Source organism: Camelus bactrianus, chromosome 18 (genome assembly GCF_048773025.1).
Source record: "Camelus bactrianus isolate YW-2024 breed Bactrian camel chromosome 18, ASM4877302v1, whole genome shotgun sequence".
Lineage (NCBI taxonomy): Eukaryota > Metazoa > Chordata > Mammalia > Artiodactyla > Camelidae > Camelus > Camelus bactrianus.
The window spans coordinates 19255981-19279293 of NC_133556.1; the positions used below are offsets into that span (position 1 = coordinate 19255981).

The 23313-nt window shown below is 36.1% G+C and overlaps 1 protein-coding gene across 1 annotated transcript in view; it reads right to left on the minus strand.

The window, feature by feature from the left end:
- The window catches only part of LOC105073766 (phospholipid-transporting ATPase ABCA3), a 122636-nt gene that overhangs the window by 17524 nt on the left and 81799 nt on the right, over positions 1 to 23313 (minus strand). The window contains exons 12-18 of the mRNA XM_074346232.1: positions 20000 to 20246; positions 19650 to 19854; positions 16154 to 16373; positions 13442 to 13606; positions 7072 to 7259; positions 3327 to 3452; positions 2879 to 3073 (exon numbers count right to left, since the gene is read on the minus strand). Coding sequence (XP_074202333.1) covers positions 2879 to 3073; positions 3327 to 3452; positions 7072 to 7259; positions 13442 to 13606; positions 16154 to 16373; positions 19650 to 19854; positions 20000 to 20246 — 1346 coding nt within the window. The remainder of the gene's footprint in view (positions 1 to 2878; positions 3074 to 3326; positions 3453 to 7071; positions 7260 to 13441; positions 13607 to 16153; positions 16374 to 19649; positions 19855 to 19999; positions 20247 to 23313) is intronic.

Consider the following 23313-nt stretch of genomic DNA (forward strand, 5'->3'; position numbering starts at 1 on the left):
AAGTGTAAATCCTTTAGTATTTCCTTTAGCAAGAGTGTGCTGGAAGTAATAAATCTCATTTTTTTTCCTCTGAAAAGTTTTTATTTTTCCACCATTCACCACCGTATCTTGTGAACAGCTTTGTTAAGGTATAATTGACATACGATAGACCGTACATATTTAAATTGTGCAAGCTGATAACTTTGATAAATACTGTCACTGAAACTGTGAAACCATCATCACAATCCAGATAGCCTGTGTATCCCACATCCCCAACAGTTTTTGTGTCCCTTTGTAATACCTGCCTTCCACTCCTCACCTCCTACTCTTCAAGCAATGACTGATGTACTTTCTGCCACTATGAATTATTTTAAATTTTAGAGACATTATGCTAAATGAAAAAAGCCAGATACAGAAAGAAAAAAAAACACCCCACATTTTTATGTAGAAACTAGAAAAGTTAAATACTTAGAAGAAGAGACTTGAACGATGGTTACCAGGAGCTGGGAGACAGGAAGGGGGATGTTGGTCAAAGGGTACAAAGCTCAGGTTATGTAGGATGAATAAGTCTGGAGATACAACAGTATGCTGACTGTAGTTAATAATACTCTGCTGAATACTGGGAGTGTGCTAGGAGGGTAAACTTCAGGTCTTCTAATCACACACACAAAAAGTAACTGTGAGGATATGCTGATGTGCTTGACTGTAGTAATAAGTATATGTATATAAGTCATCATGTTGTGCACTTTAAATATTCACAGTTTTTATTTTTAAAAGTTATGCAGCCTCACCCATAATAAGAAATTATTTAAAACTATACGGAAATGCTATTTTTAAAAAAATCTACTGAAACTATGTTCCACTGTGTTGAAGTGGGAAATGATTGGCTGGGACTTCTGAGCTACTCGAAAAACAACAGCTTGCTGACAGCCCACCAAACATGCCCCACATCCACTAGCAAGAAATGATTAACTGAGATTACAGAGCTTGCTTTGCAGAATACCAAGGAAATCACCTGTAAGGAAACAATTTGCTGACTGTTTCCTTCGACTCAACATCGCATAGGACCACTGAGGGACCAGAATGACTGATGAGTGAACTTTGGATGTCACAGGCTGAAAATCCACCACGTGCAACAGAAGGAAACCACCCCCTCCCAATTTGCACATGCAACCCATGAAAAGGCATGAAGACAGTTGTGCCTGTGCAGAGGACTCATGAAACTTCCCCCTTACCCTTCTATCAATCATTTCTTAACCCGGACACCCTCCTGTTTCCGACTCCCACTCAAAGCTGATTGGGAAGACAGATCTGAGCTTTGCCTTCTATCTCCTTGGTTTGCTGCCCTGCAATAAATAAAGTCTTTTCTCTCTATGGAAGACCGTTGCTTCAGTATTTGGTCTTTCCGTTGGGCAGCGGGAAACCAATCCTGCTTGCTTGGTTACACTGCCAGACTGGCTAAAGCCCAAAAGACTGATCATATGTTCTGCTATGGTCAGTGTAGGGAAATAGCCACTCTCAAAAATTGCTGGTGTGGTGTAAATATATATATCCACATATGGAAAGCAATTTGCCGAGGTCCAAAAGATTGTACATAGTATACTACATTTTGTGTAATAAAATGGAAAACAGATCTTTATAATTGATGATATACATATAAAAAACTGTAGGATGATAACAGGCTTGGGATGGAATGAGACAAAGGTGGGTAGGAGAGAAAATGAGACTTGGTACTTATATACCTTTTCATATTGTTTTGATTTATGGCCCATATGAATGAATACTTTCTTTCCTCAGAGAGCTCCCATTCCTATGTATTACCAATTTTCTTCTTAAACTTTTTACTGCTTTTTTTTTCCTGTTTGTGTAAATATATTCTAGTTGCTAAAAATTACAATTCTGTTCTTGTCATCTCCTTAAACTCTGAGTGTCATTCTTCTTCCCCTTTTGTTTGACATCTCCCTTTCTTTTGAGTTTGGTCCCCACTCATTATTTCCCCATCCTCATTGTCATCCCACTGCTTTCCTGTTTCAGTGATGTCCAGAGGACACCTGTCTTGCCTGACATCTGTATTTCATTTTCTTTTTCCAGTTTTTTCTTCAGATGGATTTTGTGATAAAACTTTACCCAGATTTTCCTATAACTCACTAATCCTCCCCAATGTCTCCAGGTATTCTCTCTGTCTCCATATCTTAGAAATGTTGATAATCCTCAGGATTCAGCCCGTATCTTCTCATTATTATACACACTCCCAGTAGATTATCTCATCTAGTTCCATAGTTTAAATTTCACTTACACTTTGATGAATCCCATGAAATGTATATCTCTGTATCAATTCACTATCATAGGTTCCAACTGTCTATTGGATATTCTCCCATTTAAATGTGTCGCAGACATCTAACATTCAGCATATCCTCCTCTGAGTATACTCATGTCCTGTATTTACTCTCTGGGTGAATGGAACTTTCATTCATTCACTGGCTCAAGATAGATTCCTGGACAATGTCTCAGGTTCTTTTCTTTTCCTTACAGCCCACATCCAAATGGAGCCCAAACCCTGACAACTCTACTTTCTCAACATCTTTCACAACTACTTCTTCTAACCATTGTTTTATAAGAAGCTCCAATTACATCATGGCAGATTAAGTGAGATAGCTGCTCTTCCTGTTACTAGTTTGATCCATGTATAGATACTCAAATTTTGTTTCAGCCAGAAAGAATATTTGCCTTTTCCCAAATTCAGGATGTTATCATGACTATCGCTGTCCCTGGAGTCTGCTATTTTTGAGTAAAGAATGTATATATGTCAATGCTTCCAGCTTTCCTTCCATGCCCCCCACCCACTTGTCTGTCACCTCCTCCCTTAGGGCACTGACTCAGTGATTAGGTCCAGAAATACCTTTCTGATATTTTCAGTGATGCTAATGCCATCAATTAACACAACTCCAGAGGTTGTGGTCTCCTCTCCAGTCAATATTTTGAATGTAGTGGTTTTTCCAGCTCCATTTAATCCAAGTAATCCAAAGCACTCGTACTTTTGGACTAAAAGGGAGATATTTCTTACAGCCTTTACAACTGGACACTTATAATAAATCTGAGAAAATTAAAAAGGAACCACATTGTAGTAAAGCACTGATTACAGTCAGCCACAACCATAACCTCAGACCCCTGAGGACTGCTACCTGTGGGCAGTTTCACAGGACTCTTTTCCCCCTCAGCCGTCTCTTTTACCAGAATATTTACATAGATCCCATAAAACTCCAATGAATTATTAATACTACCAATACAGTCTTGGCAGGGAAGGTGGGCTAAATCTTAGGGCAAGGTTGGACATTGAATGATTTTACCTTTGTAAGATCGTTAAGAAGTAGCGGGGCACGCTTCAAATTAGGTAACAGTGTCAGGACTCTCTTCCTTTCATCTTCTACGTCTTTATCCTCATATTCCTTGTTTACTTGGATGGACGCTGTAGCCTGTATTTTCAAGACAAGGATCACAGAAGTGAATAGACTTTAGATGTCTTGCTTTAAATTGCGTGGCTTTTTGAAAGCTGACCTGATGGAGTAATCTCAAAGATGTCAGGAATGTTCTTAGAGCTTTCCTACCAATTTCCTGAAATCATATGTGCAAATTTGTTCCTGAATTGCTCAGTTTTGGAAACTATAGTCATGAACAAGTTTTCTACAGCTATGGGTAAGCAGTATATCCTTGCCAGTAACATGGGCACTTCGTGGAGAACAAAAGCCACCTTGATACTATTAATTATTATATAGTGTGATTTGTTACAATTAAAATATGTTCAAGAGACCTGAGATTCAAGAGACCTGAGATCCAAGAGAAGAAAAGAATGAACTCCACTTTTTTTGAGGGAAGGACCCTTAAAAGCAAAGTCTGAACTAAGTTTGAGGAATAAACAAAGACATATTGAGAGAATGAAAGGAAGGTGGTGATGGAAGAAAGGCTGCCATCAGCAGTGGGAGCATAGTGAAAGATGTGTAGGAATGAAACCACGTGGCATGTTTTGTGAATAGTAATTTGTACTGTTGGAGCAAAATTTTCTTGTTTTGAATTGGTTATTTTTTGCTTCAATTACTCATTTGGTGGTAGTGGTTAAGGAGGAATGGAGCAGGAGAATATATTCAGCTCAGTAAATATGCTAATCAAAAGAGTGAGAAGAGGGTTGCTTTAAGTTTTGTTTTAATCAATCTTAAAATTGATTGAATAGAAATGGTAAGAGTGAGTATCCTTGTCCAATTTTCAATCTTAGAAGAAAACATTTAGTCTTTCACCATTATGTTCGGTGTATGCTTCATGTGTAAGTAGATGCCACTTATCAGGTTAAGATAGTTCCTGTTTCCTTAGTTTGTAGATAATTTTTTTAAAAAATCATAAATATTAAATGTCAAATACTTTTTCTGCAATAATTGATATAAATGTGATTTTATTTTTGAGTATTAATATTATAACACTGGTTTATTTTGAAATATTAAACTAGCTTTACATTCATGGAATAAATGCCACTTGTTCATGATGCATTATTCCTTCCATATATTCCTGTATTCTATTTGTAAATATTTTGTTGGAGATTTATGTGTCTGTGTTTATGAGGGATATTGGTTTCTTACACTTTCTTTGGCATAAGATTAATGATCACTTCAAAAATGAATTGAGAAATGCTTCCACCTCTTCAGCTTCTTGGAAGAAACTGTAGAACTGATGCTATTTCCCCTTTAAATTTTCACTACAACTCACTAGTGAAATTTCTGGGCTTAGAGTTTTCTTTTTTGGAAGTACTAAACTATGCAAGGAAATTTCTTTAATTGAAATAAGGCTATTTAGTTTCTTTTTTTTTTAAAGCCTTTAAAAAAATTGAAGCATAGTCATTTTACAATGTCAATTTCTGGTGTACAGCTTAACGTTTCAATAATACATATACATACATATATTCATTTTCATATTCTTTTTCATTATAGGTTACTACAAGATATTGAATATAGTTGTCTGTGCTACACAGAGGAATTTTGTTGTAGATCTCCTTTATATATAGTAGTTGGTATTTGCAAACCTCAAACCCCAGTTTCTTAGCTGAATGAAAAATATGAATCTATACATCCAAGAATTTAAACGACCCCTAAGTAGTTTTAACACAGAGATCCACACTTAGCCTCATTATAGTCAAACTATTCAAAGTTAGTGACAAAAAGACAATTTTGATAGTGGCTAGAGAAATATGACTTATTAGATACAAGGGGACAACAAAGGATTAATAGCTGACCTCTCATGAAGTCGGTACTCCATTCCATAAAAACAGTGCCGTCTAAAAGGCAGTGGTGTGATATATTCAAAGTGTTGAAAGAAAAATCTGTCAGTATAGAATCTATATCTAATATCTTTCTCTTTTTATGGTTCATGAACTATCTTTTACTTTTCATTAATAATAGTGACTTTTTCTCATTTTGGAATATTAAGAAAACTAAGAATGAACTTTTGGCTTGAAAATAGGACATTCAGTTCACTCTGGTTTAAGGATATCAAGGCTAAGCAGGGTCGCTCATTAGATTACTGTATAAAATTTTGAGGCCTTGGTCATTTGCTTGGTGCTGCTCTCAGCATTCTGGAGGCAGTGACAAATAGGAGAAGAATTTACCAGCTGAATATTCTCATAATATTATCCAAAAAATCTCCCTCCATATTAATTCTTCTTTTTCTTAATTCTTTTTTTGTTTTAAAAATTTATCTACATATTTATTTTACAATATATTTTTTTAGTTGAAGTATAGTTGATGTACAATATTATATGTTACAGGTATACAATACAGTGATTCACAGATTTTTAAAGGCTATACTCCATTTATAGTTATCATAAAATACTGGCTATTTCCCCCATGTTGTACAGTATATACTTGTAGCTTATTTTATACCCGATAGTTTGTACCTCTTAATCCTCCGCCTCCATCTTGCCCCTCCTCCCTCCCTCTCCCCACTGGTCACCACAAGTTCCTTCTCTACATCTGTGAGTCTGTTTCTTTTCTGTTATATTCACTAGTTTGTTGTATTTTTTTAGATCTCACATGTAAGTGATATCTTACAGTATTTGTCTTTCTCTGTCTGAGTCATTATGCTTCTTTTTTCATACCTGAAGTGTATGACATGGTTCAGGGTCTATTGTTTCAGTCTAAGTAAGTCTAAAATCTCAAAGTACCATTCATATGTTTAATCCTAGACACTCAGAAAAAATCCTTCCTATTCTATATATACCTAAATTTATTTTGGTTGAGCATATCTTGGAGCAGACATCTTCTGTTTGTGGTAGAAATATCTGTATGGGTTTTGGTATAAAAGTAGATAGAATAGGAGTTTTGTTATGTTGTTCTAGGCATTAATTAGCAACATAAAGCAGGGAACTAAAACTCTGGTTAAATGCTACTCATGCTAGTCAGAATTCCATGTAGAACAAAAGGCTATTATGGTCTCAAGATATCGTCCCTGCTGAAATATTAGAGTTATGCAGGCTCAGAGAAATTTATGATCCGTATCTAGAGCCATCATGGAATAGCACCCACAAACAGGATTAGGATGAATGAGGGGAAGTTACGAGGAGATAGATGGGAGGTTTGCTGCCTCAACATATGTTCAAGTATATACCAGTGGGAATTCAATTACTGGAGGAATGGACCATTAGAATAAAAAATTCTAGGCAAAACCCTGAGATTAGGAAAAATTATAAGAAAACTTTGTAAAGCAATAGGTTATAATCTGACTGGTAGAGACCATAGAACTCTACAATTCTACACAGTTTTAAGAAGCCAATTCCATAACTACAATCAAATACATCCCAAAGACAATGTGCAGGAAGCAGCACTTTCTAGTATAAATCGATTACTTTCTTCTTGGCAGAGAATTCAAAGTTTAGAACCTGAAATCCAAACTAAGATAAAAGTCCTGTTACTCAAACTAGTCCCAGTTAGATCTTAGTATAATTGAATGATATTTTCTTTATCAACTAATAGACGTAGGGATTTATAAATTCATGCATTCTGGCCTAACTGAATTTTCTTTGTGTTGTATCTAAAGTTAATGTTAGTTACTTACCTTCTTGCATTTTCTGAATATCTCGTAGACATTAAATATGATTTTATGATAGACAAAGTTTTTCAGGCTCCAGAATGTACTTTCCAGACACAAAAATAGGAGCAGATAAATGAGGCCCAGGGCAGCCAATGAAATCAAAAACTTTCCAATCCCATGTTCTCCAAAACCATAGATATTATTCTCAATAACTGAGGATGATAAAAGAGATAGCCTTACTTTAAAAAGTTATACAGAGTCTAAGATGACACCAATTATTAAGAAATAAAGAATCAAAATTAAATGAAGTTAGATTTAGAGAAGTACAGAATATGGAAAATAAGTAATTGTCTTAATATTTTATTTGTCTCTTATTTGATCTTCCCTGATATTTTTGGTTACTTTTATAAAAGTTCCCTGGCAATGATTGTTCCTCTAGTTTTTTTGTTTTTTTTTAAACCAGTTTTGATAGACAACAGTTTTACTACAAACACAGTGTTTCAAATGCTGAGTCTTTGTGAACAGAATGCTTAGTAATTAAATAAAGCAAATAAATGAAGGCATTTATGGCATGCTTAACTGCTATTGTAGGCCCTGCATAATATCCTTAAAGTCCTTCAGCGTGAGAGAAAATTTTATTCTATAAATATGAAAAGTTTTAAATAGGAAGAGTAGAAATGGCAATACTTATAAAGAAGAAAAGAACAATAGTTTAAATGTAAATTTGTGATAGCTGATAGTTCCTGACTTTACTACAGAGAAAATTAACACAAACAGCTAAGTCCTAGATAAGCAAATAGGAGACATTTCTGAGATGTGAAGATATTAAAATCACTCCCTTTTTATAAGAATTATATTTTCTGTACCAACATATAGAAATGCAGTTTATTTGTTTTACTGTAACAATACACATAACATAAAAATACCTTCTTAAAGTATAAAATTCACTGGTACTGAGTACATTTACGATGTTGTGCAACCATCACCACTACCTAGATCCAGAATGTTTTTATCACCCCAAAGGAAAATCCAATATCTATTAAGCAGTTATGGTTACCCCAAATCCTCTAGCTACTGACAAACACTAATCTACTTTTTGTCTGTATGGATTTGCCTATTTTGGACATTTTATATGAATGAAATCATACAGTTAAGTGGCCTTTAGTGTCTGGCGTCTTTCACTTAGCATCATGTTTTCAAGACTCATCTAAGTTGTAGCATGTATTAGTAATTAATTTCTCTTTATTGTTGAATGACATTATATTGTTTGGACATTTTGTCCATTTACCAGTGGATGGACATCTGGATTGCTTCCACTTTTAATGGAAAAAAGCTAATATGAATAATGCTGCTATGAACATTTGTGTACAAGTTCTTGTTTAAATACTTATTTTCAATTCTTTTGGGTATATACTCGAGTGGAATTGCTGGGTTAAGTGGTAATTATGTGTTTAACCTTTTGAGGAGCAAGCAACTGTTTTCCACAGGAGCTGCAACATTTGATATTCCTGCCAGGAATATCTGAGTGTAACAATTTATCCACCTCCTCGCCAAACCTTTGATACTTTCCATTTTTTTTCTAGCCACCCAAGGGGATGTGCAGGGATATCTTGTGATTTTCTTTAACTGAATAAATTTGACATGTAACACTGTGTAAGTCTAAGGTGTACAGTATTACCCTGATATATTTATATGTTGTAATATGATTGCCCATGTAGCAATATTTATCACATTACATGGTTATAGTACAGTATTATTGTCTCCATTCATTATACTGTGCATGAGGGCCTATGGCTTTTTAACTACTTTTTACAAATTTGTACCTTTAAATACCATCATTCTTATCCTTTCTCCTCCAAACCCCTGGTAACTACCATCTTACTCTATGATTTTTACAGGTGTAACTCTTTTAGATTCCACATATAAGTGGTATCATACAATACTTGTCTTTGTCTGACTTATCTCACTTAGCATAACGTGCTCAAGGTGTTGCTGCAAATGGCAGGATGTCTTCCATTCTCATGGCTGAATAATATTCCATTGTGTATATGTAACACATCTTTTTTATCCATTCATCTGTTGATGGGCATTTGGGTTGTTTCCATATCTTCACTATTGTGAGTAATGCTGCAATAAATGTGGGAGTGCATATATCTTGTTAAAATCCTGTTTCACACTTCCTTTGGGTATACAGCCAGATGCAGAAGTACTGGATTGTATGGTAGATCTTATTTTTAATTTTTTGAGGAAACTCCATATTGTTTTCCACAGTAGTTGGACTGATTTACATTCCTACCAACAATGTGTATGGGTTCCCTTTTAACCACACTCTTGCCAGCACCTGTTGTCTCTTGATGATAGCCATTCTAACACCTGTGAGGTGATGGCTCATTGTAGTTTTGTATTTGTAGTTTTAAATCTCAATATTTAAACTATGTTATTCCACTTTATTCTGGCTTGTAGAGTTTTTGCTAAGAAATCTACAGGCAGCCTAATGGGGTATCTTTGTAGGTTACTGTTGTTCCCATCACCCCACCGGCTGCCTTTAAAATTATTTATAATTGACTTTGACAGTTTTAATGTAATGTGTCTTGGAGAAGGTCTTTTTGTTTGAGATAATAAGGTGTTCTGTTAGCTTCATGGACTTGTATATCCAGTTCCTTCTCTGGGTTTGGCAAGTTCTCAGCTGTTACATTGTTTAAATAAGCTCTCTTCTCCCTTCTACCTCTCTTCCCCTTCTGGAATACCCTTATGCCATTAACCTTGGCTCCTCCAATATAGTCAGACAAGTCTTGTAGGATTTCCTCACGTAAAAAAATTTTGTTCTGTCTCCTCTTCACCAGAACCATTTCTATATATCTATCCTCAAGTTCACTAATTCTCTCTTCTATCTGATCTGCTTTATTTCCAGTGCATTCTTCCTCTCATTCATTCATTCTTTGGCACCACATTTCTGTTTTTTTTTGTTTTTGTTTTGTTTTTAGAATTGCAGTTGCTTTGGTAAAGTGCTTCTGTTCATTAATTTGATCCCTGAGATCATTTTAATGCCTTTCTAAGTTTCCTTGTAGCCTGTGGGATTTCTTCATAACAGCCATTTTGAATTCTTTATCATTTAGATCACAATATTCTATGTCTTTTAGGTTCAGTTGCTGGGAAATTATCATTTTCTTTTTGTGATACCTTATTATTGTACTTTCTGATGGTGTTTGGTGAAAAATGGCTCTGCCACCACATCTGAAGTAGCAAACACCTTTCTTTGTTATACTTTGCTTCTAACTGTTCAAATGCCTTCTTTCAGTCCTCTTTGTCTGCCTACTTCTTTTCCTTTCTCTCCCCCCAGTCACTGTGGTCTCTCAGAGAGACTTCCAGCTGCAGCATGTGTTTAGGGAGACCACCACTCATCACCTTCATGCTCCAACTCCTCTTCCAGAAAGGTAACACTGCCTTGGTGCTGAACCTGCTATGCCTTCTTGGCCACTGCCAGCTCCACCACCACCCACCTCCTTGCACAGGCTCCTGCATGGTTCAATCCATCCACTTTTGGGTGCACAGATGGATGAGTCTCTTGGGTGTCCTGGTATGCTGTACAGAGATACTTTCTTTGGTTACAGATGTCCAATTAATTATAAATTGAAGGGGAGAGAAAAAAGGAATGATTCACATCACCATGATGTTGACATCAATCCTATCTCACTGTGATTTCAGTTTGCATTTCTTCAGTGAATAATGGTGTTTGGCATCTTTTCATGTGCTTGAAGGCCATCTGTATAGCCTCTTTGGGGACATATCTATTCATGTTCTTTGCTCATTTTAAAATTGGGCTTTCTCTTGAGTTGTAAGAATTCTGTATACATTCTGGATGCTAGACTTACCAGAGACATGGATTGCAAATATTTTCTCCCATTTCGCAGGTTGTTCTTTTACTTTTTTGATAGTGTTCTTTGAAGCACAAAAGCTTTAAATTTTGATGAGATATATTTATTTTTTTCTTTTGTGTGCTCTTGGTGTCATATATAGTATGTCATTGTCAAATCACAGATCATGAAAATTTACCCTTATATTTCCTTACAAGAGTTTTATACTTTTAGTTTTCATGTTTAGGTCTTTGATCTATTCTTAAAATTTGTGCATGGTGTCAAGTAAAGTTTCAGCTTCATTCTTCTGCATGTGGATATTCAGTTTTCCCAGCACCATGTGTTGAAGGGATAAAGTCTTTTTTTTCTCATGGTGTGATCTTGGTAACCTCACTGAAAATCAATTGACCATAAAAGTATGGTTTTATTTCAGGACTCTCAGACTGTTCCATTATTCTATATGTTTATCCTTATGCCATTACAGCTCTGTTTTTGTTACTGTAGCTTTGTAGTAAGTTTTGAAATCAGGAACTGTAACTCCTCCAATTTTGCTTTTCTTTTTTCAATATTATTTTGGGTATTTGCGACACCCTTGTGATTCAAATAAATTTTAGATTATGCTTTTCCATTTCTATTAAGGAAGGCCATTGTGGACTTTGATAGAGATTACACTGAATCTCTAGATCACTTGAGGGAGTATTACCATCTTAACCATATTAAGTCTTCAAATCCATGAATGTGTGATATCTTTCCATTTATTTAACTTGTCCTTAATTTATTTCAGCAATGTTTTGTAGTTTTCAATATACATGTCTTGCATCTTTTTGCTTAAACTCAGTTCTAAGTATTTTATTCTTTTTAATGCTATTGTAAATGAATATGTTTTCTTTATTTCCTTTTTGGATTGTTCATTGCTACTATAGAGCCAAAACATTTTGAAGAAGATCAAGGATGATCTTCTCAACTTAAAAACTTCCTAAAAAGCTAAAGTAACCAAAACAGTTTGATAGTGACATAGGATAGAAATATTGATCAAGGGAGCAGAATTTATCCTCCAAAAATAAACTCTTACACTTATGGTCAATCCATTTTTTAAAAAGGTACCAAGACAATTTGATGGGGAAATGATATAATTTTTGCTGGGACAAATTATGCTGTGACCTATATATGTAGACCTAGTCATGTTGAAGAAGACATTGGAGCCTTGACTCTGGGTTAGGTGGAGTTTTTAAATATAATACAAAGAACAGAAAACACTACCTATACAAGAAAATGTTAATAAACTGAATTTCCTCAAGATTCAGAACTTTTATGCTTCAAAAGACACCATTAATAACTTCTGACCAAACAAATGTCCATCAGCTGATGGACAAATAAATGAAAGTAGTACATCAGTACAATGGAATACTATTCAGCAACAAAAAAGAATACTGAGATATGCTGTAACCTGGATGAATCTCAAAAACATTATTGTAAGTGAAAGAATGGAGATACAAAATGATTCTATTGATATGAAATATTCATAAATATCAAATATTTTAAGGCAGTAAGTATGTTAGTGGATGCCTAGGCTGGGCATTGTAATGGGGATTGTAAACAGGCATGATGGATCTTCTTCAGATAATGGAAATATTCTAACATTAGCCTGTGATAATGATGGCTCAACTATATAAATTTAGTAAAAATAATAAATAAAATAAAATAGATTAATTTAAACTGATCATAGTATGTAAATAATAAATCAATAGAGTTGTTTTTAAAATGCAGAGTGAGGAACGTATGGTCCAAATATGATGCAAACTAAAATGTGACATAATTTTTGTTATTCAGGAACTGTAAGAAAATATAATCCATTTAACCCTAATAATTATATTTTATCCTGCACTGATTTAGTGAAGTACCATTACATTTCTCTTTCTGTGGCTGCATATAAATTATTTGATTCCAGAACAAGCTGTGCATGAACACACACACATGCACACACACACAGAGTAAATATGCTCATTATTTCTCAATTTTTAGAATCAATCTGAAATATAAAATCAGCCTAACATATGGAAATTTTAATAGAATGCCTTTATTTTCCTCTGATTTTGATCTGGCTGTGAGTTTACTTTTCTTTTACCTGTGTAATACTTAAAACGTAGTGTCCCAGGGAACTCACATTTAATCTTTAGTTTAAGTAAAGCATTCAGTCTCCTCATTTACAAAATTGGAATAATAGTAGCTAACTTACAGGGTGCTGTGAAGATTCAAGATAATGTGTGGGAAGCTACTTTCACATTGAAGGTGAATAACTAGTAACTCATTCTAAATCTGGTGGTGTCTTCATAAATTTATCTTGGATTTTATTTTGAGGCTTCATTTTATTCCCTAGTTTATGAAAATGACTTTGGTACAGAAAAATGCTGAAAACAGCAAGCCTGTCTCCTGAATGTCATTCGACAGGTTCCTCTGATTGTCTACAATCTAAGCTTATATGTATAACCCTAGAAAGGAATGGGCTGTTTTTAAGGACCCAGGGAACCCCAGATACTCACGTTTTTTATCACAGTCCAGGTAGATATTTTTCAGTTTCCTGGCACACCTTTTTTTCACCTCATAGTCATCAAAGAATTTGCTGATACTCATTGCTAAGTTGTAACTAGGAAGCATCATTAATGTATTAACCAGGAAGGTTCTTGTGAATTGAGGAATGTCATTTTCTACGATTAAAAAGATAGATTAGCATCAGGTAAGAAAGGAATGAAACCCCCTTAAAAACAGACTTCCCTAAGATGATCAAACCACTCTCAGAATTACCAATCTAGCATGCTGATCATCTGAGAAAACAGTAGTTATTAATTCGCTAAGCTTGCTCACCTTGATAGCTTGTAGCATGGGTGTGTCAATTACAGATTGCAAGAGAGGACCTTTTGCTAACAGTATTTCCCTAGGATCTGTCTTCTCCCTCTTTATGGGTGGGTCTGCTATTAAGATTCCTACCTTGGCTTGGCCTTTGGTTTTTCTACTCTCCTCTGTTCCCCAAAAAGAAAATCACGGGATGCTGAATTTCACTTTGTTGTTGGCCTCTGCATTTTGAAATTTCTTGTAGGATCAATGATACAATTTTAAAAGTTTGAACAGTTTTTTTATCCAACATATATTGTTGTTTTAAGTGGGAGGGCAAGTCACCATTTTCAGTCCTTCATCCCTCTGGACATGCAAGTCTCCCCCTGAATTTCTCAGTGCCAAATCCAATAGCCTCCTTGTCATATTTCTTTTGTTTATCCCTTTGAATCCGTACTCTATCCTTCTCCATTACACTTTCTGCCCTGGGAGGATTATCTGTATAGACTAAATCAAAGGACCTTGTTCTCTGGCTCTTAGTGGGTTGTAGGCCCATAGGAAGACCTGGCTGGAGAGAGGAAGGTTTCACTAGCATGTTCACTTCATGAAAATTTACCAAGCTGTACATTTATGGTCTCTGTACTTTTCTTAATGCAACTTATACTTGAATAAAGAAGTAAAAATAAGAAATGCATTCTTGAAGAGCTCTATGTTCACTGTCTTCTGTAGGGTGAAGATGATGGTAGAGTATGTTGCAATGGAATTCAGTTCCCTGACACCTATGGGAATAACGGGATCCTAGAATGTGGACCAGGTGGCACAATTTAACTATTAGATACAAGGTGGGAACTGTTACCACAATAAGTAACAGGGACGGAATGTTAATCAGATTTTTTTCAACCACAGAAAGGGAATTACGTTTCTAAACTATCTCTTGCAGGCAAATTACATTATAACCCAAGAAGAAAACTAACAAGTTTAGAAGTTCCTAAAACTACACTCCAGGAGAAAAATCTTCATTATCAGAAACTGGAATTCAGAAAACTCCTATTATCTGGGTTGTAGATAAAGTGAAATCAAGGTTTGCTACCCTGATGTGCCCCAGAGCTCTTTCCTCTGGATTAGGACAATACACGAAGGCCAGGCAGTAAAGTCTCAGAAATGAATACAATACAGAAGATTAAAATTACTAGTCCTCCCTTACCTTCTGTTAGGAGAATCTGAGATCTTTACAGACTGTCTGCCTATAGGGAGGAGGATTCAGTGAGGGAGGGATGATAGAAAACCTGCTATGACAAATGATCTTCAGTTCTACCTGGAGTCATGGGAAATAAGTGGATATTGGTGCCAGAGTCCAAAAGTTACTAGCAGAGAAAAAGTTAGTAAGGAAATACACGTGAGATAGAATGGGTGACCGATCAATTAATAGTGCAGACCACCAATGGAATCCATAGATAGTATAAAAGTGATTGCCATGCCATTAATTCAGGGAATGAACATGAATGCATGAATACTTGGCTTTTTTAGCCTTCTATGCAGGGGCTCAAGTTTTACTCACATGGCAAACTCCTTGGATAGGTATGCAACAAGAACGAAAAAGCTATGTTTCATTTTGTGTGAGGCCAAGGTCTAAAGTCAGGGAATGAGTCTGGAAGCCTCTTTTGATTGGGTTCTGCCACATCAGGGAGGGCTGAGTTGATTAATGCAGTTCAAGATTCATGCTTATAGATAAATTCAAGAAGGGAATGTTCTATGAACAAATCTCATTTGTGGCATCACCAGCAGAGTCAGCATTTCTTTAAATTTCATAATCAGAAAAGGAAGACAGGGATAACCTACTCATGAAATTCTTCTGAAACCAGACCTGAAAGGAAGAGAAACTGGTTTAATGAGGGCTACATCTGTTGTATATTTAACTGTTTCCTTCTTAAAAACACTAGGAGGCACGAGTATATGCTTCATTAAATTAGGCAGGAGTCATACCATAGCACCTTCCGCTCCCCAGTCTCCCCACTTTGCTCCAACGTGCTGTTAAAACTTTAAAACTGAAGGACCAAGTCTCAAGGGCGAGGCAGGGGGATCTTTAATAGGACATAAATGTTGGTGCACTTGTGTCGTAATCTCTTACTCTAACTTTTTCTTTCATGAGGCTAGGATGATATACTGAGTCCAGCTCCTTCAGAGGGTTTAGCTTCCTTCTCACTTTCTTCCTTTCTTTTCCCCATTTCCTCTTTCCTTCCCTCTCTCCCTAAACCTCTCTGTCTTACGTATCCACTCAATACTTGCTGATTTCCAAAAATCACAGGCTTCAGATTCCCAGAAAGTAGGTGCTTAACAATTAATAATTTTATCCTCAAGCTTTTTCATCCCCATTTATTTAATGTATTTCCTGGAAAAAAGGAAAAATTGTGTGAAGTCCTTACCATAGTATTTAATTATGATGTGAATGACAATACTAAAAGCAGTTGAAAAGTAGTTAAAGAGGGTGAGCTTGATGTAGGCAGCAGCACTGCTAGAAAACAGGAGGCTTCCGAGATACATGAGAGGAACGACAGACCAGCCGTACAGCATGAAGATCATCATGGTGTCCAGAAAGTGGTAATCTGCAACAAGAGCATCCACTCCGCAGTACACGAACACTCCCTGGGACACAGAGTGCAGAGGAGCGAGATGAAGGACACGGAGTAACAAGAAGTCAAGCCAGAACACTCAGAGAACAGCGAGCACTGCCTTCCCTGGAGCACAGCGCTCTTCATTACTTAAATCATTTTGCCCATTACAAATGAGCCTGAAGTCAGCTACCTCTTCCTCAATACAGGACTTTCGTGAACAGAATGACTATACTTCCCTTTTCGTTTTTTTTTTTTTTAATCTGTTTAGAACAACATTACTTTTTATTTTAAAATCCCCCTCCATGATTAAAGTCAAAGTAATTAAACTATTTCTCTAAAGATTTTCTCTGTGGCTGCTGTAGTGTTACATAAGCTCCCTTGCATCACTGCTCACGTCTAGACTGCCACTGGGTCTGCTCTCACCCCCACTCCCTTTATATCTATCTCAGCAACTCAGGGGCCTCCTTGTTCAATTATTTATTATTCCATTTGAGAATCAGACAGGGAAGCATAAATTTAGAATGGGCTAGATGAGGAAGAAGGTAACCTCTAGAACTATGAAAAGCATTTTCCAATAATCGATATGGTAATAGTTGGTAACTAGACAAAGACAGCAAGTTTGCCCCTTTTAAGAAATTACAAGATTATTTAGCAGGGCCACTAATAAATGAAAGGAAGAGGTAACTAAGAATAGCCCCATTACAACCCTGTGATACTCCTGGAAGAGGTAGTGTTTAAGGCAGGCATATGAAGAGAATCAGCAATCTTAAGTGAAAGAATTCACCAGCTGTAATTATAGTTGATTCCCCCCCATTCCAACTAAGAGTAGGAAATAAAAAGAATAAATAATGTCAGAAGAAACTGCAGGTAACCTAGGAGCAGCTTTGTTCCAAATCTTATAATGCTTAGGATTGTCTTAAATTAGAATCTATTTCAAATAAAATTTAAATTTCTACTTGGATAGATGAAGACATATATACCTTATATTTAGGAAGGGTCTGACTCAACATGATCAAAATGTAAATTCTCCCCAAATAACTCTAAATAAAAATAGCAACAGTAGTTTTTTTTTTGAAATTAGATAAGCTGATTCTAAAGATTACATGTAAACAAACAAAACATGTCAAGATAGCCAGGAAATTCTGTAGAAGAAGATTAATAGAAGAGAGGAGGAAGGTCAATCCATAAAAAATAATTAAATATATTATAAAACTACCATAATGAAAACAGATTGGGAGTGGCACATTACAGACACATCAATGGAATAGAGTAAAGAATACAATATATACTTAATATTGTTAAATGATAGAAAATTGCCTCCTCTTGTGTCCAAGAACAAGTCCAGTGGTGGTATTTCATAGAACCAGAGCAGGATGGGGGAGTGTCTCATTTAAAACAACAAGCGGATAGCGAAGTCAGATAAACAATCAAAGCTAAGAACCCATGGAGAACTCCAATCTGAGAGCTATGACAGGGAATTTTGGGTGGATGAGAGAGACAGAGATAGAGAGGTACCAAACCAAAATGATACAGAAACAGGTAACAAAGTAGAGTTACATGCTAAGATAGAAGGAACTGCAAATATGAGAGCAGTAATAAGTTTAAAGTATCTTATCCTGGATGACTTTGAGTGTGTAAGTGACAATGCGCTTTGGAGAAACCCCAATCAGGGTTCTGAAATCGTAGCAGCTGGGTGAAGTTGGGTAGGTAACTTACCTATGAGTCTTAATTTTCTTGCCTGTAAATATGATGAATTAAAGTCACTTCATATAGTTGTGTTTTGGAATGACATAACATAAGAAAACACATGACAAGTCACTCTTCTCATGAGCCATAATGGCAATACTGGTATAAGTATTAACATTGGGTGGTCTTATTTATAATTCTATTAATTGGGAATGATAGTTGGGTGTGCCAGCCAAGTTTAAAGAAGCAGAGAAAGAATGGATCCTTGGCATGGAGATGAAAAGATTCAGGGGTTTTCTGAGTGATTCCAATACTGCATTACATAGAGGGCAGATAGTAAAGAGATCATGCGTAGATCATTGCTCCCAGTTTCTGTGGCAAAAGATGAGAACTGTGGCCCTCACAAAGGATGGAGTTCTTCCCTTGTTATGCTGGTTGGTTGGTGAGCTGGGAGCAGAAGGGACGGGTACTGAGAACACCAGCCAGAGTCATGCACTGTGGCAAGGTGAAGGAAGAGCTGCTCTGTTCTCTTGACGTTGGGGCGTCTGTATACAACGAGTATGCCCACCACCACCATGCCTGCCCCAACTGATCCAGCCTCTGGTCCCTGCTGAGCAGTTCTTGTAGCTGGTGGGATCCAGCCTTTCCTTCAGAACCAGTCCTAGGCTCCTGTACAATAATCACCAGTTTTCCTATGGCTGTAGAAGCCAAACTGCCAAAAGTTTCTCCTTTTTCCTTTAACAACCATTTTACCATTCCATGGTATGGTTTGAATTGGGAACTGGTAGTTCATTCTTTATAGTAGAAATTAGCACCTATTTTATAAGGATCTATTTTCATTTCTGTGTCCATTGCTAAACAGTGAACTATGTGAGGCCTGAGACATTGTCCTATTCATATGTAAGCCCCCGGTACCTCCTGTACACAAAGAAACCTTACCTCCTTTGCTCATGTGTTTCCCCCTTTAGTAACTATACAGTTTCACACCTGCCTAACTCTGCAGCATGCACACAAAATAAAAGAAGCTGCCAAGTTCACTAAGGGCCAGATCATTACATTAAAAGACGCTATACCACCCTTACATGCTTGCTCTTTATTCCATTTCCTCTTTATCTGAAATTGGGTGTCTGAGTCCAGGTTAGTTCTGCTTTGCAGACCTAGCCATCTTGGATTTGGGCTGTGAATTCGGGGCAGAGAATAGTAACAGGAAGCATCGCTTAAGTCTTGATCCTAAATTGCGTGCTACAGTCCAGTTTTACCGGAGAGCTCAGCATTGGGAATTAGTGGCAGTGGCTTATCTATATGGTTAGTGAGGGCGCAGTAACAAGTAATGGCCCTTATTCCTTTAGAGGAGGTTTTGGGCCTGGGCATAATGCTGAGCAATTACACGGGGAACCAATTCAAGAGAGACTTTTCAAAGTAGAATATTTTCTCCAAAAGAAAGAACATGAAGGAATACATTTCCATAATGAGGTTTTCACAATATATTCTCTGGCATAATAAGCCAGAGTAGTTTCAAATTTCTTTACAAGCTTTACTTTAGGATACAGTTAGTTGAATAGGAATTTCCTGTGGGTGACACAGGAGAATAAGCCTTCATGCAGTTTCAGCTAACACTCACCAGTAGTAAGCAGCAGGTAACAAAGAAGTAGATGAGATCCCACAGCAATGCAGAGAGCCAGTAAGTAAGTAAATAGACTCCACTCACAAACTGGATGTGCTTTGCCTTAGTGGTTCTCTCAGTCACTGTCTGAAGGCAAAAGCTACCGGCCATAACAGCCATGCCAAAAGCCAAACATAGTACTATTTGTAATCCACTTGTAGGCCTAAAGAAGATGAAATAAAAGATAAAATAAATAATGAAATAAACGTAGAAAATGCTGATGTCAGTAGCTATTTTCAAATAAATATGGCCAGATCACAGGGGTATATACTAAGGCTCAATTCCAGTAAAAGCAAAATCATACATACACTGTGTTAGGACGATAAAGCGGGAGAGGTTGAGGCTTGTTGGAGACTTTAATGGAAGCACTGGGGCCAGAAAGTGACATAAAAAGACTGTTGTCTAACACCGCCAGAGATGTTGCAGCTGAATGGTATGCCTCATTATTGAACAAAAGAGTAAATACTGTTTTGTTTTTCTCAACCTCAATGGAAAATGCAATAATGGAGAAGTCACGGCACTCTTTATTTTCCAATATGTAATTCATTACATTACCTAGAATAAAGAGATTGGCCACTGAGTCAACATGTAGTAAATCACCTACTACTTATGTTGGAGAGAAAAGACGAAAATATCTCTTCCTGTCATCTCTTCTCTTTCCAATTCCCATAATGGCTACCTCAAAGCTTAATTTCTCCTTAATAATTCTACTCCATCAATAATGTCTACAATACTCTCATCATATAGTCTACTTGAAACTTGAAAAAACAGTAAATTACTATGCGTTTCTTGCTCTATTCTTGTCTAAAACATACTTTTTTTTTTCCTCAAAATTGTCTTAGTTCTTCTAGGTCATTTGCATTTCCGTGAACATTGTATGACGGCCTTGTCCATTTCTGCAAAAAAAGTCTGCTGGAATTTTGATAGATTGCATTGAATCTATAGATCAGTTTGGGAAAATTTGCTACTCTAATAATATTCATTATTCCAATCTGTGACACAGAGTATCTCTTTATGTATCTAGAACTTTAATTTTCCTGAGTAATATTTTAAATTTTCAGTGTACAAGTCTTGTGCTTCTTTTCTTAAATTTATTACTAGGTATTTTATTCTTTTTGATGCTTTTGAAGTTTTGGTAATCTGCGTCCCCTCCCTCCCTTCCTGCCCTTCTGGGTTAGGAACCATTTCATCTAAGTTAGGTTTTAAAAATTCTTATCTGAAAAACCTTTGCCTTTTGATTTGATTGTTTACTCCATTCTTACTTTTCAAGATTTATTTATTAATTTATTATTTTTTTAATGGAATTATGGAGGATTGAACCTAGGACCTCGGTGTGCTAGGCACGTGCTCTACCACTGAGCTATTTCCCACTCACCTCCATTCATACTTGATATAATTACTGATATGCTACAATTTATAGCTGACGTTTTGCTTTTTGTTTTCTGTTATGTCTTATCTTTTTGTTCCTGTTTCCCTACTGCTGCCTTTTTGTGTTAAATATATATATATATATTTTTTTTTTTTTATAGTGGACCAGTTAAGTTCCTTTGTTGTTGCTGTTTTACTATTTTTAAAAGTTATTTTCTCAGTGATTGCTCTGGGGAATTACAATATGAATCCTAACTTAAAACAATCTAGTTCAGATGAATACCAGCTTACTTCCAATAGTGTGTAGAAGTGTTGCTCCAACATAGCTCCCTTCCCTCCTCCCTCCTCTGTGCTGATATCATAGTATACATTACACCTGTAAGCATTTTACACCCATTAACACAGTTTTGTAATTATTTTATGCATTGTCTTTTAAATCAGATATAAGAAAAGTTAGTGTATATTTATACTGTTTTTTATATTTACATATATATTTATCTTTGTGTTCTTATTTCTTTGTATAGATCAGAGTTAGTCTAGTGTCTTTTTATTTCAGTCTGAAGAAATATTTTCAGTTATTTCTTAAAGGGAATGTCTACTGGTGAATTGTCTGTTTTTATTTATCTGGGAATGTTCTTATTGCTTTTTCATTTTTGAAGGTGAAATTTGAAGGATATGTATTTTTGGTTGCCCATTTTTTTCTTTTAGCACCGACGTCATTCCACTGTTCTGACAAGCCTCCTTCTGACAAGTCAGCTGTTCATATTATTGAAAATCCCTGATGTAAGAAGTCATTTTCCACTTCTGCTTTCAAGATTTTCTCTTTTTATTTGACTTTCACCAGCTCACTTATATTGTTGTCTAGGTGTGAATATTTTTGAGTTTATCATACTTAGAATTCATTGAGCTTCTTGGAGGTGAAGATGAATGTTTTCCATAAATTTTGGGAATTTTTCTGGCATTATTTCTTCAAATATTTTTTCTGCCCCTTTATCACTCTCTTTGCTTTCTGGTACTCCTTTTATGCATACGTTGGTATGCTTGATGTTGTTCCACATATCTCAGAAACTGTTTTTCCCCCCACTTTTCTTCTTTTTGTTTCACCAACTGGATAATCTCTATCGACCTACCTTCAACTTAGCTAATCCATTATTCTGCCAATTCAGATCCATCACTGAGCCTGTCTGGTGAAATTTTAATTTCAGTTATACTTTTCAACCACAGAATTTCCATTTCATATTTTAATTTGTATTTATTAATTTCTCTTCTTGGAGAGATGAAGTTGTCATACTTTCCTTTATTCTTTAAACATATTTCCTTTAATACTTTGAAAATATTTGTAACAGCTGATTTATAGTCTTTGTCTCCTAAGTAAGTTCAACATCTGGCCTCCCCCAAGTACAGTTCTACTGGCTTTCTTTCTCCCTGACTATGGGTCATACTCTTCTGTTTCTTTCTTTATTAGTTTTCTGGGACTGTCAAAACAAAGTACCACAGGCTGGGTGACTTAAACACCAGAAATTTATTTTCTCACATTTCTGGAGGCTAGAAGTCCAAGATCAAGGTTTTGGCAGGGTTGGTTTCTTCTGAGGCCTCTCTCCTGGGCTGATAAATGGCTCGCTTGCTCCTGTGTCATCAAATGGTCTTCCTATGTGTATACATATGTGCACTACTTTCATCCTGTTACGAGGACGCCAATCATGTTGGATGAAGATCCACTCTAATCATCTCATTTTAAGTTAATTACTTCTTTAAAGGTCTAATATCCAAATACAGTCACATTCTAAGAAACTGTGGCCTCGTACTTCAGCATATTAATTTTGGAGGTACACAGTTCAGACCTCTTTCTCTTCTCTTTCTGTTGTTGAAAATGGACATACAAGATAGTGTAACAACTCTGGTATCTGAACTCCTCTCCGTACCCTTTGTTGGTTTTTACTGTTGTCTTTTTTTTTTTATTGTTGCTGCTCATTTTGTTAATGACTTACTGGACTAATTGTGTAGATTCTGTATTTTCTACAGTGTGCAGCCACATATTTCTCTGATGGACTTAAAAACACCCTGACTTTTTTATTTTTAAGCCTGACTCCTGGGGAGTCTGTCCTGAATCAGTATAATTTAGTACGCAGCTAAAAGATTCCTTTAAATGTCTAGAGTCAGTAAGTCTTCTATGCTTTGCCATGGGGATCTGTGCATGAGGGAACAGCTTCAAATTTCAGACAGTTTACAAGTAAGCCTCAACTTTCATATCTTG